At 38.5% G+C, this 19,303-nt stretch overlaps 1 protein-coding gene across 4 annotated transcripts; it reads right to left on the reverse strand.

The window, feature by feature from the left end:
- Positions 1–4,678: 4,678 nt before the first annotated feature.
- On the reverse strand, positions 4,679–11,099 carry LOC141643641 (uncharacterized). 4 transcript variants are annotated; one of them, XM_074452877.1, is made up of 9 exons: positions 10,836–11,099; positions 8,939–9,071; positions 8,444–8,532; positions 8,225–8,363; positions 6,806–6,880; positions 6,442–6,563; positions 6,282–6,357; positions 5,958–6,017; positions 4,679–5,133 (listed from the first exon to the last, which is right to left on the reverse strand). In XM_074452877.1, exons 2-9 carry the CDS (start codon positions 9,041–9,043, stop codon positions 5,002–5,004), a joined length of 798 nt encoding a protein of 265 aa, XP_074308978.1. In that variant the 5' UTR covers positions 9,044–9,071; positions 10,836–11,099; the 3' UTR covers positions 4,679–5,001. The 4 variants fall into 4 exon arrangements, with proteins under 4 accessions (XP_074308978.1, XP_074308976.1, XP_074308979.1 ...); XM_074452875.1 differs by lacking the exon at positions 10,836–11,099 and adding an exon at positions 10,249–10,835; XM_074452878.1 differs by lacking the exon at positions 10,836–11,099 and adding an exon at positions 10,642–10,779.
- Between the last annotated feature and the right edge of the window lie 8,204 nt (positions 11,100–19,303).

A 19,303-nucleotide genomic window follows, 5' to 3' on the forward strand; every position in this document is an offset into this window, starting at 1 on the left:
ATGGGCAACCCAGCGGCGTTCTTAGCAGCCTCAGTTTCAGCAGCCTCAGCCTTAGCCTCGGCAGCCTCAGCTGCCCTTGCCCTCTCGGCTTCCTCCTTAGCCGCCTTAGCCTTCTCAGCAAGGGCTGCCCTCTCCGCGGCCGCCTCTTTCTCTATCTTCACCCTCACCGCCTCCTTGGCCTTCTCCTTAGCTTCGAGCTTGTCGTCAAACAGCTCGTCAAATTTGCCCCACGGAAAGGAACCCTCGAGAGGGAAGAGCTCCTCAATCACTTCCCTGGCAGCCTCCTCGGCCAGATCCCGGAATTCGGTGCACATGTTAGGGAGCATGACGGTTTGGAGCATCTCAATGTCCTCCTCCTTTTGTCTAATAATGGCCTCCTTGCTCCGAATCACCTTCCCCTGGATCTGATGCATGCCCCTGAATTCATTCCTCTGCTGGAAATAAAGGTCGGCGTGCCTCGAACAAGGTCACACTTCTCCAAAGACTTTGCAACTTCGGCCGCAGCAGCCTCGGCCTTGGCTCTCTCAAAGAAGGACCTCCTTTTCAGCGTCCTCCCCGAGTTTTCTCTCGCCAAAAGCGCTTTCTCAAAGATCTCCCTAAGCCTCGCTTATTGAGGAGATCCAGCTTCGCCTTCACGGCCACCTTCTTAGTGGCATTAAGCTCAAGAGCAGATTGAGCCACGGCCTTCTCCTGCTCTATAATCCGAGCACCGGTCAGCCCGTTCCACCTCGCCAGCCTCTCGATCAACCTCGCGCTTTCCGCTACAAGCTGGGAGGGGAAAACCTTCTGGGATGAAGAGTCACAGACGTTTGATCACCGACTGCGCACGGGAGGGGGAAACCTTATGGGATGAAGAGTCAGTGGTGACGTTTCGATCACCAGCCTGCAGTCGGGAGGGGGAAACCTTCTGGGATGAAGAGTCAATGGGGACGTTATGATCACCAGCCTGCGCGGGGTCCTCCTCTACTTGCTGCTCAATAAGAGCGACGGCCGACGGCGGCTGACCTACAAGATTTAACGAAAGCATCAGTATCAACATGCATAGACATGCCAGAGAGCCCGTCATCAGCAGCGCCTAATGAACCGGCTAAATCTGAGCCACAAGATAGATCAGTACCATGCTTCGTCTTCTTGGCCGGAGGACGCATTTCCTCGCCAGCAGCAGAAGCAACGGCAGCGGTAGATGCTGTCTCCTTTCTCTTACGGACAAGGGGAGACCCCTCCTCATCAGAATCCTCCCCATTGGTGATATCGACGATCTCCACCGTCGCCTTCTGAACAGGGGGAATGGGAGGTGGAACTGATGTCGACGCCATCGCCGCCAAAGACTTTGTTTTTCGCGTATGGCGCGGCATGTTACTAACAACCTTCGCCTGGGCCTCCACCGCATTCAAGCTTTTCAGCTGCTGATCCATGAGATCATTCGGCGACGTCCTGCGGTCATGGGTTAGAGCCTTGGGGTGCAAGTTAGCAACGGTTTTATCTTTGTGCAGCCCCATTCTCCGGAGGATATACTCAGACAGGTCCGGTCCAAAGTGGTCTGCAAAGGAAACAAAGCAAGAGTTAAGTAGAAGAAATAAATCGAAGTCCGAGAAACAGGAACACTGAGAGCAGTGATGGGCCTCACACCGACCCCACTCACCCTGTGCTAGGGCCGGTATGAGGCCGACATGGCAGAGCGGCTCATCCTGGAGGATGATCTGCGTTGGGGAATCCATCTTTTCGGCACCCCACTCTTGTCCGCCTCAAAGAGCCTCATCGCGCCTTCTCATCCTCCTTAAGAGGGACCTTGCGGCATCCATCTTGAGCTTTTTCCGGTGACCCATCCGTCGTGCTCCACCTTAGTCTCACACCGCAAATTAACTTGGTGCTGAAAGGAGCGGGGCAGCGGATAGTCATCCGGCACCTTAACATACACCCACCGATCTTTCCAGTCTTTGCAAGAAGTAAGTTTGTCAACAGAGACATAACCCTGCTCCGTTTGCACACTGTACCATCCGACGCGGCCAGAGATTGATGGCCGGAGATGATGAAGCCGGCGGAATAAATTCACCGTTGGGGCCTCTCCCTTGAAGAGACAAAGCCAGACAAAGCCGACTATGGTCCTCACAGCCAACGGGTGCAGTTGGGCAACAGCAACGTTCATGGCCCTAATGATGGCCATAACGTACTCATTCAGCGGAAACCGGAGCCCGTACTCCAAGTGTCGCATGTATACGCCAATGTGGCCCGGGGGAGGGCAACAGACCGCCTGACCCTCCTCAGGGATAACAATTTTGTATCCCCTGCCAAAGAAAAAATGGCCCTCGAAAAATGTCTCGCCGGAACAACTGGCGAACTTATGGGTCCAAGCACGGTCAAGGCGGACCTTACAGGCGTCGCCGTGATCCATGACGTACTGCCTCCCCTCATTAGGACGAGCCTTTGCAGCATCATCACCAAAATCGTCTGCGTCATGATCGACATCATCGTCATCCTCCCATTCCTCCAAAACTTGAGGATCAACTTCGGGAGAAGGAGACCTAGGGCCCCCAAACCTTATCGGGATGGCATCTAGTATCCCCTCCCCATCAAGACGCGACGGGGAACCCCCCGGCGCAGAAGTGCTAGTCCCGGCGTCAGCAGAAGACATGATAGCAATGATTATCTAACAAAATAAGAAGTGAGTAAATTTGTTTGTTTACCTTGAAGAAAAACACTCGCCGGAGTAACAACTCTGAAAATTAGAAGACAAGGAAGCCCTTAAGAGTTTAGAAAAAAGAAAAATTTTGGAGTGTGAAATTGGTGGCCAATTTCACGGAATAACTGCCCTATTTATAGGGAAAAGCCCATGAAGAAGGACCAATCAGAGAGCAGCCCATGAAACGCCAGCCAATCAGCAAACAGACACGTGCCAGACATGCAACCATGGAAAGTCAATCGTCGCAACAGTCAAACGTCAATCAATGCAACAGTGATGAAGCGTCTTCAACACGCCCCTTCATATCTCTGCCTATTCATCTTCCTCAACAAATTCCTAGGCATCTATTCTACGCCGGCCACATGATCAACCATGCTAGGGAGCACCGGCCTGGGGGCAATCAAAAACAACCGGCACTCTCAACCCTGGTCTCGGCCAGCGTCACTCTCTCTTCCACATCGGATGCCCTTTACACATCCATGCGGAGGGGGGATGTATATGGTACGGCCTAAGCAAAACCAGGCCGAGGTAGAAGAAGCCGATACCAAAAAGTTTCAGAAATTACTTGCGCAGAATATACGCTCAGCATACATCGGAGCCCATACCACGGCATAGACTACGCTGGGGGCAAATTGATGGGGCATATTCTGCACCGCTGACCAAGTCAACATATTGAGCAAGGTCAAGGATATCCACAGCAAAGTCAACGACCTAGACAGTCTAGCCGATGCGCCCCATCGGACTGTCACACTGGGTCTCGGCCCGGCAACCACCACCAAAGGGACACATACCCGCGTACTCATATCCAAGACCCTCGGCCGGCCTGCCATAGGTCCATCGGCCGAGGGTAGAACGGTCTTTCCACCTGCTAGCCACTTGGCCACTTGGCCACTACGTGACAAAAGGTGAAAGCCTATAAATACTCCTCAACCTTCATTGAGGAAATGATCCATAAATGAACCTAAGAATCACTATTCATCTGGTAATATCTCCCTTATCTCTCTACAATACATCCTTAGCCAAGTAACAACTTATCCCTCTAAGTTTACTGACTTGAGCGTCGGAGTGAGTACGCTTGGCACAAAGCCAAGCCCTCAGTTCGTTCATTGTTGCAGGAGAGGCCGGGAGGAACGATAGAGACGAGGGATCCAACTCAAGACATCATTCTACAAGCCACGGGTGGTAACAATACTTGCTCTGGAATTACACCCGGAACAAGTATATTGAAAGAGTAGATTGGAGCTCAATCTACCGTTTTCCAATATCCTGCTCAAGAGCATATTCACATTAGTAGATTGTAAAATATGAATCCGTCAACCATTTACACTTAGATACAACAATCTATTAACCAAAATCCGCTAATTACCAAACACTTCTACTAAATCTGCTAATCGAAAAATATTAGTCAAACCTGTCAATCAAATCTGTCATTTATAATCTGCTTGACCAATCTGCTTCTACTAATATTAATCAGCTGATTACCAAACATGGCCTTAAGATGAGCTCATGATGATCGTTTAAAACTTGACTAAATGGATACAATCATACACGGCATTGTTTGGTTCTTGATTTGCATAAATTCTTGTTTAAGTGAGAATATATCTGTTTCACTATTATAAAACGAGTTAAATAGGTACCATTTGACTATCAAGAACTAGCAAAATTCTCGCAATAGGCAAAAATTCATCTGGAGAGAAAGGAAGCAGGAATGCTACATGAAACAAATTGACCCGAAGGAAAAAAAAAAAAATTCTCACGTCAACTACATCTCAGAATTTGTTTTGCTATATTAGGGTTATTTTCCAATTTCATCAGTTATTAACAAGTAAATGCGTGTTGGTTTTCCACAAGAAGACCTATAGTTCTCCAGTAGTCCTAATCCCTCTTAATTTCAGAGAAGTCTGATGTTATTACACCCAATTTGCTTTGCTTCGTCACTGAGATTTTCAATCCACAGCGAACCAAGCTGACCCAAAAGACGTGTAATAAATCCTCGGGTTTCTGAAAGAAAAACGTGAACTGATGATGGCATTGGCAAGATATACCATGAAGTCTGAATTATCGCTGTCAACATAAAAATAATATTGACACACATATGTACACTAAACGGATCCAACGGAAAAGAATCATTTAAGAGTTTCATCTAACTGTTTTCTCTTTATATACCAGTCTGGAGAAACTCGCAAATGATTGGTTTGCCTGAGACTGCTCCAGGCCTTGCTTCATCATGCAATCAGTCATTTCAAAGCTTTGCCAATATTTTGCCATGAATCAGCGTATGCGCATGTTAAGCAGATGGGTAATGCATTGATAACCTTTCCTTAATCTCGCTTTGCTGCCAAAGTTTTCAACATTCCTTTGGTAATCTTCGCAAACCACATCAAGTTCAAAACTCCGAGCACACATGGAGAGACCAACATCAAGTAATAGCCAATTGTTGACAGCTGCTTAATCTGTCGGATTAACAATGGGATAAACCATTAGGCCAGAAGTACTGAACTTCTTGATGATGTCAAATTGTTAATCATAAATTAAGTAGATACAAGCAGACTGGCCTCTGTAGTTCTCCCTTTCATCGGGATGTGTCCAACAACAGTTAGTCTCACACAAAAGACGGTTATTACACTCTTGATGAGTATTATATCTATTGCTTAGCACAGCACATAGTTTGCTAAAATTAAAATGGAGAACTAAAATGATTAAATTCCCACTAGCAGATATAAAAGCACTCACCTAGTATCTCACTGATAGAGGGAGGTAGTATTGTTAGAAATTTACAAAACGACACTTATCTGGGCAATGGGCACAGGAGAATGTGAACTAGGCACTTATAAATGGACACAGGGAGTGACAAATTACAATCAAACCCTCAACAAGACATTCTTGTCGCAGATTAACAGACGTTCTGGACATCGTCATCTATGCAAATTACTCCGTATTAAACTGCATTCGCATAAACGATTTCACATCCATGAAAATTTACTATGCAAGTATTGTGACTAGCGGTAGCCTAAGTTTCAGTGGCGTCATGGCATGCAAATAACCTAAGGAGTAAGGACTTGGTTATTTTTATATCTGTGCATTAGAAATTACTTGCCAGTTGTTAACCCTAAAGGTTGTTCCTAAGCACCAATAAGGCAATAAGTTGAACTCTAATTTACAAAGACGTCCATTGTCCGAATATGAGAAACCTGATGACATACAGCAAACCAACTGTAGTAACATTACCAACCACAGTAAACAATGGGAAAACAAGGCCATAACTATGCAACTTTACCTGATCGAAATGAGCATAGATGTGGTAGAAAATGTACATGAATAGAAGTATCCTAGCAACCTGCAAAAAGTGCAACTATGTTAAATCCATGCAGGCTTGCCACGTCGAGTTAAAATTAGATATTTCAAAATTATTTCATTCGTGGTGGAGTCATTTCAAAAGTACTTCCAATTTATTAACTAGTTAAACATTCAAAAAAGTCAAGTTAATGTCCGAAGACATCTAGCCTAGACCAAATTAGAAATGAAGATAAGCCATGTTAAACTTGCCTAAAATAATTAGTTGAAGATAAACATCCTTCCTTTAAGTAAATGACTAACTCACCAGCCAAGTAAGGAATACAGCAACTCCATTTGCAACATAAGCTCTTGATTTCTTCATACCAACTGCGTCAAGATACCTTCACCAACAGAAGAATTATGAAATCTTGGAAAAGACAATTTATCCCTGTCTACAATATAGGCGAATACTGATGATGTCTTACCATCTCAAATTGATCCCAGGTGTCGTCAACTCAGAGAGAAGCGCCAGAAAAGTATAGACTTGTCCCTCCTTAGTCAATATAGCATATACTAGTGCTGACATTGATAGAAGATGATGAAGCACCTGAAGAGTCATCCATCATTGAGCGCAACTTAACATTGATCTCCCCACAGAGCAGCTTTTATAGTTACATTTCAATATATTATAACAATAATAATTTGTTAAACTCCTTGGGTCGAAGTCACGTGAAACACCTTTTGACAGGTTTGAGTAACATAGATACAGAGAAGCTTCCAGGTTGAGTAAAAATTTAATTCTATTTCTCATGAAGGAGTAAATTAACACAAATTAAAAATTTAACTTACATATTCCATTCCTCCCAAGGCAGGATAAAACCACAGTATCATGGAAATATCAGAAATGAAATATCCAACAGAAACCTGTTTACACATATATGTTACCGAATAATTAGTACAGTGCACTTCCAATCAAATTGAGACAAATTAGGATCACGGATGAAATAAATGACACTACTGAGAACAGTTGATAAAAATCTCCACAAATTCGGTAAGAAAGAATTAAAAGGCATATCATGAGTTTTAATTTTATGATTTGATTTTCAAGCAATTGCGAGACAATAAGTTGAGAATGAACTCTTTGGCAACAAAAGTTTAATTAAAATGCTCTGCACATGAACATGTATATTTTTATAAGTATTAATGAAGGGACACCGAGGTGGTGATGCCGATGTACAAAAAGTTATCATAGATGTAATGCTCATCTACAAAAAGACACCATAGGGGGTAACACCCTCGTACATTTTCCACCATAAGAGTTATGCATACCATGACACCAAAGATATATTCTGCTTCAGAACACACAGTTTGTGTCGGCCTATGCTTAAAAAATATCCCAAGCGTGTGAGGTGGGTACACATGCAGTCATATGATGATGCACTGGACTAACGGAGCTCCTATTGGCCTTAACATTCAGGTCTGATCTGCTTGTATTGTGATTGATAAGATAGAGTCAGATTTGATGTACATTTCTCATGACTGAAACGTGTGCTTCCAATAGTATGCTTGATTCTTCCGGGTACACCCATCAGAATTTAGGTTTAATGTAATTGTGATTTGTCTATCCCAGGGTTTTGCTTTTCTTTGGGGACTCAGAAGTCGAGAGTTTAACTCTGGCTTGGATGGACCTTATGCTATCTAGCGAACTGATCCACAGTTAGTTGTCTCATCTAACAGGAAAACACAATTAGAAAGGACAATGTTCTTGCAAGAGGGGGGGGGGGGTGTTTCATGGATTACTTGGCTTTTATTTGGTTAGCTGACCTTAACGAAGGTTCGAAGGGGAAAACCCAGACATAAGCTGATTTTCTCATGACATAGAACAAGAGATGTCTTTTGTATCTAAAGATTTAGACAATTGTACTTGGTTGGAATAGGTATATGCTCCCATACCCATTCCAAGTACCAGAACATACGACGTATTGCAGTAACACTGGATCAGACTTCCAAGACTAGAGAGAAGCAAAATAGATACTGAACTCCGAAGCAGAGGAATATTCAAGCTTGCTTCAAGAGCAACAGATACTCATTTAGTTTCTTGAGAGTAAGAAAACGATATGAGAGAGAAAGGGGGGGGATGGGAAAAGTATTATGAGCACCACAAGTACAACTAAATACCCACGTTAAGGAAAACTGAATGGGAAAGTGAAACACACTGTAAACAGAGTCCAGAAAACAAAAGATGGGAAGTCCAGAAATGAAGATTACCCCCAAGACAAATGTTGAGAATGCTGAGCTCCTAAAAAGAGCAGACCCACGTTGTTCATCATCAGCGTAGAGATCTGACCAGAATGCCAAATATATCGACAAAGCCGCAACAAATACTGCATGCAAGGTTGAAATAACCCTACACATGGCAAAATCCTGTAAGAAATATAGGAGGCTTGAAGAGAAGTACTGATAAGAAGCAAGTGTTTGGAAAACCACCTGTTATCCCATTCAACTTGTTTCATTCTTGGTAGGCTACCGTAATGCTTGAAGCACATTGCACTGAGTAACTGAGAAGAATCATATATCTGAATAGAAATGTAATAACAAATCAGAGAAGGATAAAAAGAATTTGGCAATCCCTTCATGTCATTTTATGGTAACACTACAAGTCTACAACTAAAATAATACCTTCACATACAGGTTACAAAAGTATACTTTCATCCCACTTTTATTGTCTCCAATTAAATATAGCTTATATTTAATATTTAGTCATGAAAAATCATCGCTACCCGCTGACTCAAAAGAAATGTTACTTAACTACAGATAGTATAAGAAGTTCACTTTTTTTTTTTTACTAGATATAGAAAAGAGTCAATTATTTTGGGATGGAAATGGGGACAATAAAAGTGGGATGGAACATGGAAAGGTAAGTACAAATGTCTATGCTGTATCAAATTATTGAACTTCTGCCAAAGGGGGATGAGACAATACCAATTTGCAGGCTAAGATACCACATAAAACAGAAGTGCATGGATAAGCTGAAGGATACTCTTTCAGTAGCTCAATAACCCGATTTTGATAATCAGTTACCATCATCAGAGGTTGGTTCTACAAAAAAAACTCACTGCAACAAGAAAACACTCATATTAGCAATCTCACAATTATCATAAGCCTCGGAGAAAGCACATAATCACATAGATAATCTCAGAATGAAACATCTGATTCCACATGATCTGCCATATGACACTAGTCCACTACTACAAAGTAGCATCAACTGCTTCCATAAAAGATGGTGCACACATCCTATAGATAATATCAGTTGTATTCAGTTCAGAACTTCAGATGGTATGTGATATACGCAACAAGTCACTTGGAAGCATTCAGCAAATTCTTATTAACTTTCAAACCAGAGTAAGCACAGTTATCTCCATATTGGCTTACAATTGGTCACCTGAGTTTTTGCACACAATACCATTAAGGCTTATTCATTTATTCTCCCTGCTCTCACGACTTTAAGCCTAGCTACGAAAGTGCAAATTTATGCTAACATTTGTTCTCCCGCTCTCACAACTTTAAGCCTAGCTACGAAAGTACAATCTTTAGCTAAGTAGCTATTAGAAAACTATAGGGTTGCCCTGGCACTAGATATGTTAGCCAAGCACTCTGATACCATGCCATTGTTTCCCTCTATTACACACAACATTAGACATTACATGCATTATCCAAGGGAACTCAAGTCTTCCAACAATAGCCAGTATAATAGTTCAAACACTACCAACGAAAAATCTGACAGCGGCTACTCCAAGCTCATTAGAGGAGCTAGAATGGAATGGCGTTCTCTGTCCACATATACATGAACTACCACGATAATAAAAGCTACAGCTAACAATATTGCCATCACTAAACATAAGCAATTCTTTACAACTAGTCCGAAAGTCTGATACTCAACAAGTTACGCTTCGCTGCTATCCATTTGATAACATCCTCCTCCACAAGGACCACAATTTGATAACATCCTTTGGTTTTGGCACAAAGACCAAGGAAAAAGGAGAGAGCCAATTACTAAATGACAAGTGGACCAAATTGAGTGTGAATGATCAAATTACTCATCAAGTTTATTCTTAAAATAGAAAGTACAACAATTGACTGAGACACCCATAATGGAAAAGGACAACAAATGACCGGGACAGAGGGAGTAATTTCTAAACCTTTTATTCCTCTCCTCAAGACCTAAACCATGTACTTACAAAACCTTTCATTCACCTATGCAACCAGTTAACAAGCCTACCAAGAATCTTAACCTCGAACATGCATATAGGAAGGCAAACAGGTATCAAGTGCTCCGAATACTGTCACCCATACGAGCTCATAAAGGTTTCAAAGATCACTGCAACCGCATTTTAAGAACATTGGCAACATTTAGTGAAACTAGGCTCTGATTGTGGATATCACGATCATGACTAAAAACCGAGAGTTAATACAATAATACTACGAATCAAAGAAACTTAAACGCAAAAGTTCAGAAGAAACTCAGCTCTCTGTTCAATCATAGACGAAAACAATCAACAATAACAACAATACAAAAGCTCAAAGTACTCAAACTAAGTAATACGAATACGAAAATCAAACGAAACATAATCAGATGAATTTAATCACTTCATACATGAATAAAATGCGCATTAAGAATACATTACCAATAAATTGCAGGAAAATGTTGCAAAATTGGCAAAAAAAAATTGATGAACTATTCAACTAGTTCGTAATCAACACAAAAGAAAAGCAGAATTCATACACTCGAAAACGATACATGAATAATACGCATACATAATCATAATATTAATCGAAAAACTGTAGATAAAGATATTAAAAAGAAGAGAAAGATGCATACGAGAAAGCGAAGGAAGGTTCTGGAAAGTGTAGAATATTGTAGGAAAGATGGAGGAAAGAGGAGTATGGTGTGGGGTCAGAGATGTTGATTGACGAAGAATTTATAGCAATTTTGATAATGATGTAAAGGAAGATTACTTCTATTATGAGAACAAATTGTTTGTAGGTAAAGATGAAGAAGAAGAATAGAATCTTGACGGAAATGGGGATGACCACGTCGTCAATTATTCATTTGTTTACCTAGCGTCCTAGCCGACTGTGTCTTATGTTCATCGTCTTTTTCTAGTCCCGCAAAACGGGTCACTCGGGATCCGTGACGGGTTTTGGTTTTCGTTTCAGATTCGTTGGGTCGGCCTATTCTGGGCGAAGTGCTACGGTTACGTATAAAATCTTCTGTACACCACGAATACAGTGTTAACACGTGGCAGATGTATTGTTTAATTATTGATGGAATTATCTTCAAATATGGGAAGCGTAAGGGGGGGAAATTATTAGATATGAAATTATCAATATATAATTATATTTTCCTTACATTTACTTGCGTCATTGCTCATTCATGTATAACTTTTATTCATTCATGGACTTTTTGTCATTGTGTTTCTTTACCTTAACCTTCTAAAAAAAAACCAAATTCTCTCTATCTCTCTTGCTCCCAAAACTCATCAAATTAATTCGATTAGAATACTAACTCTCGTGTTAATCAACTAATCAAGTAATGAAATTTATTTAATTAACTATGAATGAATTATACTCCCTCCTATTCATTTTAACCTTCCCCTTTCAAAAGGGCACGCAAATTAAGGGTAGGATTATTTTATTGTAAAGTATTGTGGTGGTGTAAGGTAATTGGAGAGAGGGAAGGTATTATTGTGGGTTAAGATGATTAAAATAAGTATTGTTGTGGGGTAAGGTGATTAAAATAAGATAAAGTATGAGTATTGTGGGGTATTGTTGTGGGGTAAGGTAATTAAAATAAGTATAAAACTTTACTAAATAAGGAAATGGGGAGAGTTATATGAATAGATGAAAAAGGAAAGGGGAAGGTTAAAATGAATAGGAGGGAGTACTTATTAAATTAGGGAGATATACTCAATTAGAGTTAATTAATTAGGGTTTATAAACTTTTGTGTTATTGAAAATTAGGAACACGGGAAGAGCAGAGTTCGGACGTCGGAGGGCGGCGTGTGTTGGCCGGCGTCAGAAGACGAGGGAGAGGGACGACAGGGATGCGTGACAACAATGTTATTGCTGTGGTTTAGGAGGCGAGGGGTAGGGTCTGTATGTGATTGTCGGCGTTTTGGTGGCTATAGACTATAGTGCTGGAGATGTGGTGCTAGGGATTGATCCCGACCAGATTCAGGGAAGCGACAAAAGGGGCGGCAAGAAGGTGACGGTTGTCGAGTGCAGGTTTGAGGCTTGGGTTCATGGAGTCACCTATTCGGGGGTGGTGCAGCGGTTCTGAGGGAGGCCTGAACGGTTGTGGTGGACATTGATGGGTGGGTGGGTGGGTGGTGGTTTTATGTGGTGGTTGGTTGAGAGTAGTTTTATTTATTGGAACAAAATGGTTTAAAAAGGGCATAATGGTCATTCATGTTCATGATTGATTAAATCATGTCCATGAATGAGCATGACCCTTTACTTAACTCAAAGATAATATCTTACACTAATACTCCCTCCATACCACACCAATGGTAACATTGACTTTTTTACACTTGTCGAGACACGTTTTGCAACGTAAATATCTTTTGTCTTATAGATTAAGAATTCATGGCGATATTCTTAAAGCATTCAACGTAAAAAAAGATCTCACATGACTATATTTTGTCTTATAGATTAAGAATAATATCGAAGATTCCCTACGACCATGAATTCAACGTAAACAAATTTGATATTCTTATAGCATTCATGACGATAAATCAAACAAGATCTCACATGACTATATTTTGTCTTATAGATTAAAAATAATATCGAAGATTCCCTACGACCATGAATAGTGTCAAAACGGTCAATGTTACCATTGGTCTGGTATGGAGAAAGTATTATTTAACATAAATCCTCGGCCCAATTTCGACAGGATCAAACTCCGGCGCCGGAACACTTACACACTTCCTCTCCTTAAAAGCCTACCTCTCCGTTTTGCCAGTGGAGGTACCTATCCAACATCGACGCTACCACAGGAGAAAGGAGGGATGGTATGTTGGTGGACGGCGTTAGTTACTTGGCGGCGGATCGGCGATGAAGTGGGACGAAATTCATTCGGTGCAGCCGGTGCTAGTTCCTGTGGTGAGGGAGTGGAGTCGATGGTGGGTGAGGAGGGCGTACGTCAGCATGTAGGGACGCGGGTGTGTGGTGGCTGGCGGAAAGTCGGTGGTGTTGGCGGAGAGTCGGTAGTGGTTGAATGAGTTGGTGGGTTAATTGGGTATAGTTTGGGGTGGTAAAACACGTATTATTATTGAAGGAAAAAAATTAATAATCTAATTAATTAATCATTAGATATTAGTGTACCATATATTTTAAATATGGGGAAGGTATTAATTAAAATAAATGTTTTATTTTATTTCTTTATTTTTTTTATAAGGAAAGAAAACTAGGTCAATCGAAATTGATCTATAACATCCTCACGGATGTGAGCGGTAATCGAAAGTCAAAAACTTTCAAATTACCCAAATCATAAAAATAAGGGAATCAAAGAGTACAAATAAAAACTTTCGAAAAAGTCTTCTGAAACTTTGCAATCCCACATGAAACATGACAAAAAGGAGAAAAAAGAAAAACAAATAATAAAAAACTAAAGATATACAGGCTCTGTTTGGTATTTAGCAGATTAGTATTAGCATAAGCAGATTGGTCAAGCAGATTATAAATGATAGATTGGATTAACAGGTTTGACTAGTATATTTCGATTAGCAGATTTAGTAGAAGTGTTTGGTAATTGGCGGATTTTGATTAATAAATTGTTGTATCTATGTGAAAATGGTTGGCGGATTCATATTTCACAATCTACTAATGTGAATATGCTAGGTGGAGCAGCATATTGGAAAACAGTAGATTGAGCTTCAATCTACTCTTTCAATATGCAATTTACCAAACACTCAAAATAGTATATTGGTGAGTCAAACATGCTAAAAGCCATGAATATGCTGAAAATTTACCAATCCGCCGTTTACCAAACACCCCCATAGTAAAGGAAACTGAGGTGTGTAGGGACAAACAAAGGGAAGCATATCTCCTTCTCCGAATGATGCTACTGTAAAAAAAAAAATTCACACCAATACTCTAAACATCAAGAAAGGGTTTTAAAGATTCAGATCTCCATTTCAAATCAACAAAAGAAAATGGAGAAAACAACCAAAAAAACCAAAACACAATTTCTAATACTCCCTCCAATTCTGCCTATAGTTCCCCTTTCTTTTTGGCACAAAAATAAGAAAATGAATATGGACCACACAAAACACCCTACCCCACATGAAAATGAATTTGGACCACACAAAGATTACCAAATAAGGAAAGAGGGAACAAAACGTGACTATCATCAAAAAGGAAAGAGGGAACTATAGGGAGAATTGGAGGGAGTAGAATTTTGCAGAAATCCATTCATGAGATTAAACCTCATAAGGTATTCTGTTTAAATTTCGGCCTATTTTAAACCTTCAAGCTAAAGATGTATGATTGTAAGTAACCCTCCGGTGCTAAATATGGAGAGTACAAATCATCAAATCTTAAAGAAGGTAAAAAATAAAACCGGAAAATTGACTGAAAAATGTGCTCAAAGAGAAGAAAGGAAGAGATAGCTAGAAAAGAGAAAAACTTGTGTTTACCATTTTCCAGAAAAAGGCTAGAAAAAAGAGAGAAATCTCAATTTTATTTTTCTTTCTCACTATCTCTCTAAAAATTTCGAGAGAAGGAGGATCTTTTTTTTTCTAGAGAGAGGAGCTCATATCGTTGCGTAGATTCAAGATTATGTTTTATTTTAAATTGGTTTTCATATTTATGGCTCACAAAGGTAACGAAATTAATGTTAAAAATATTTTATCTCATGGCCCACAATTGCTATGTGTTATTAGGTTACTCGTAGTGTATAAAAGATCTGAGTGAAATCATAGCCTTTTCAATTACTTCTATTGCCTAGCTAATATTTTTACTGGAAAGCGTGTGATATCCTCAACAAAACTGGGGTTTCTAAACTATGAATAGCTCATTAACCCTGCAACTCCACCCCAATTGTTAATTTAATCTATTGTCTTAATTACTTCTTTGTTCTTTAATTCATGCTCTTAATCATGTCTCCTTTAAAGTTTAAATCTGTTTGTTGTTTAAATTTACTATGAGTAACTAATTTATTTTTTGGGGTTAATCTTGAATGATAAGGGAGGATAAATTTATCTAACTGATTGTTTTTCATATCATTGAAAAGACTATCATTTGGATTATCGTCTTAATAGTTAACTAGTTTAGGTCCCGTGCAACTGCACATTTTTTTTAGATTGTATGTAGAGAAATTAGCATTTAGCAATTAAACTTTAAATTTAATATTATAGTTTACAATTATTAATGATTAGTATTAAGGGGTAAAAAGTACATTAATTTCTATTTTCATTAAAAGGTAAAATTAATGATTATTATTTATTATTAAGAGACAACATTTACATTTAACTTGTTAAATTTTATGTTGTAGTCTACATTTCTTATATATTAGATACATTTATGGTAAAAAAATGATGATAAATGAGTGTTACTAAAATATTCAGTAGTTTGACGGTGTATGAATGTATGATACAATAATGTTACACGTACAATGTATGATAGTCCAAAATAATTGGTAGAATAAATTTCTACAAAGATTGACACAATGACACATGAGAGTTGCAAGTATATATGTAAAGCCCAACATTTATATAGAATATCCAAAATTGTTAGGCCCAATTTGTAGGAAAATGATCCACCTATTCTTTTAGGGTCCTGCTATACGTCGTCGACAAATTACTAAATATCGTCGACAATTAATGTAAATTTCCAAGTTTGCCCTCCATATCATAACTCCATATCCGTCTCACCAAAATGCAATTTCCGTCTCAAAACACAAATGCAATTTCCGTCTCACTAATCAAACAAAAAAAGAAGTCGGGTTTTGTAATTAACAACATGAACGGGAACGATTTTAACAACGAATTTATGTTTTATTATCGTTTGAATCCCGAATTAGGATAGATGCCATGAATGTAGACGGAATTATGATAGATTTTGTGACGGATTTATTTGAAAAAGCAATTGAAAAAAAAAAAAAAAAAAAAAAAAAAAATTACACGGACTAGGCCTGGACGAAGAAATTTTTCGTCCAGACCAGGTATTGGACGAAAAATTCCTTCGTCCATAATGGGCCTTGGACGAAGGAATTTTTCGTCCAATACCAGGCCTGGACGAAAAATTCCTTCGTCCAAGGCCCATTATGGACGAAGGAATTTTTCGTCCAGGCCTGGTTTTGGACGAAAAATCCTTTCGTCCAAGGCCCAAACCGTGTATTTTTTTTTTTTTCTTTTTTTTTGTTTCCGACTCGTTTTGTATAAAACATTTAAAATAATTAATTTCCGTCTTTGTATTATATTTTTTTTATTTTTTATAGTTTCCGACAATTCAAATAATTAATTACCGTCTTTATATTATATTTTTATCTTTAATATTTCCAACTCGTTTTGTATAAAATAATTAAATACCGTCTTTGTATTATAAAACAATTGAAATAATTAATTACCGTCTTTATATTAAATTTTTATCTTTAATATTTCCGACTCGTTTTGTATAAAATAACTTATTACCGTCTTTGTATTATTTTTATATTATTTTTTATTTACTCCGACTCGTTCCGTAGCAAATAATTAATTAATAACTAATTTATCGAAATGCGTGCACAGGTGATTAACGATGGAGACGGTATTGATTACTCAGATCATTTTAAGACTAGCTTGTTCTTTGCATCTAGTATTCAAGCGTTTAATTGGGCATATGAGATCGGACTCCGACTCGGGTTTGGTATAAAAAGAGCAAGCAACAAGAAAGTTGGTCGTAACACGAATTTGAGACAACATTATTTTGTTTGTCGGATGGGTGGAAAAGGTCCCGTAAATAAGGATGCCGATTCTTTAATGAGGGGTAACACCGCTACCGCGTGGTGCAATTGCAAATTTTCAATGAAAGTTGTTGAATTAGAAGAGAATAAGTGGCAGCTTGTGATGAGATCCGGGTTTCATAATCATGCTTTAACCTTATATTTTATTTTATTTTTCCGATTATTGTAGTTTATTATCCTCTGCATCCGATTAAATGACTTAAAACGTAATTTAATTAAAACATTCCTTAAAACACAATTTGACATATTTTAATTAAAACATTCCTTAAAACGCGTTTTGACATAATTAAAACATAAACCAATAAAAACATAATTAAAACATACCATACCCCTAAACACCAAATCCCTAAACACCAAACCCTAAACCCTAAACCCCAAACCCTAAACCCTAAACCCCAAACCCCAAACCCTAAACCCTAAACCCTAAACCTCAAACCCATACCATAAACGATTATTACTTAAAACATAACATAATTAAATAACTACCGAACTTAATTATCTTCCGATGATGAAGATGACGATTCCTTATCTTCTTCATGATCTTGAACCTCAATTTCCTCAGGTTGGGTAGACATATATTGAGTCAACAAATCATTCAAATAGAGATAAAGAATTCCTTGCCCCGGCACTCTACCAGCACATAATTAAGTCTGATAGTCTTGGGTAATCGATCACAGTGAGAATGCGCTCAAAATATGTAAAGATATCACTTTTTAACCTGCGAAACTCCCACATCTTCTCGTTTAGTACTTCATCAGAAACAACCTCATCTCTAACTGTTGGAGTTAGAACATGATCCGGGTTTCCTTGTAAAATTATACAAAGGCTACCAATTGGAGGCTCTTCAAGCATGTGCCATACAGTGTCACTGGGAACCACTGATTCAAGACGCTCAATTAGAATTGGTAAATTTTGAACAATTAGATCGATTCTTATTTGATGAACTCTGATTTTTTGAGCATTTGTGAGAACCATTTTAGGATTGGATGTTGTGAGTGAATAATTAGTATTGTAGTGAGTGAATATGATTGGATGTTGTGATTGAAATTGACATAGAATGACCTATTTATAAGCTATTAATTGTAACGGTTATTTTGAAAAATAACGGTCACATTTGAATTATAACGGCTATTTTGAATTATAACGGTAACATTTGAATTATAACGGCTATTTTTGAATTATAATGGTTATTTTGAATTATTATTTTGAATTATAACGGCTATTTTTGAATTATAACGGTTATTTTGAATTATAACGGTAACATTTGAGTTATAACGGCTATTTTTGAATTATAACGTTTATTTTGAATTATAACGGCTATTTTTGAATTATAACGGTTATTTTGAATTATAACGGTAACATTTGAATTATAACGGTTATTTTGAATTATAACGGTAACATTTGAATTATAACGGCTATTTTGAATTATAACGGTAACATTTGAATAATAACGGCTATTTTTGAATTGTAACGGTTATTTTTGAATTGTAACGGTTATTTTGAATTACAACGGTAACATTTTTCCCTATATAAACATCTACATAATGTTGTATTTCTGCACTCATCTTCAACCTTTTCTATTTTCCAATCATCTTCATCTTCTTCCATTTTCTTCTTCAAATCTTTACTTATGTCAACATCATCCTCAATGTGGGGAACCCACCCAATTGAAGGCCTTGATTTTAAGAATCAAATTTGCAATCGTTGTCAAAGAAACGCTATCATCAAGATTTCCGGGTCAGTTACTAATCCGAAGAAAGCGTTTTTTAAGTGCTTACCTTGCGATCATTTTGTGTCGTGGTTGACTGAAGATCATTTAACAATAACAAAAAAGTTGAATATAGCATGTCAAGATGAAGGTGATGATGCATCAAGTGGAAATGTCATGAAAGAGCAACTGATAGGTATAAAAAAGGAGATTTCGGAAATGGCAAGGATGATGAAGTTTTATTTCAAGTGTATCTTGTATTTGTTTGTTTTCATTATGTTGGCCATTGTCATGAAGTAGTGAATATTTCCAGAAATGTATGAATTTGCATCAGTTGCTATGTATTCAATAAATTTAAGAAATTTCAGAATTTAAAACCGTCATGTTTTTTGAATTAACCAAGGTTCAAATAGTTAACTAACATAATCATCCAACATAAAAAATGTCTTCAAAAACGTACAACATAAATGAAATTAAAAAAAAAAAACTAGTCTCCTGCTACTGATCATCCTCTTCCTTGCTATCAGTGTACACACCATCTGCTCTACGCTGAACATAAATCAAGAATTTATAAATATAAGTTTAAGTAAATTAAAAATTTAAAAAAAAAACAAAATAACCCGGAACGGGGTTTATT

Source organism: Silene latifolia, chromosome 2 (genome assembly GCF_048544455.1).
Source record: "Silene latifolia isolate original U9 population chromosome 2, ASM4854445v1, whole genome shotgun sequence".
Lineage (NCBI taxonomy): Eukaryota > Viridiplantae > Streptophyta > Magnoliopsida > Caryophyllales > Caryophyllaceae > Silene > Silene latifolia.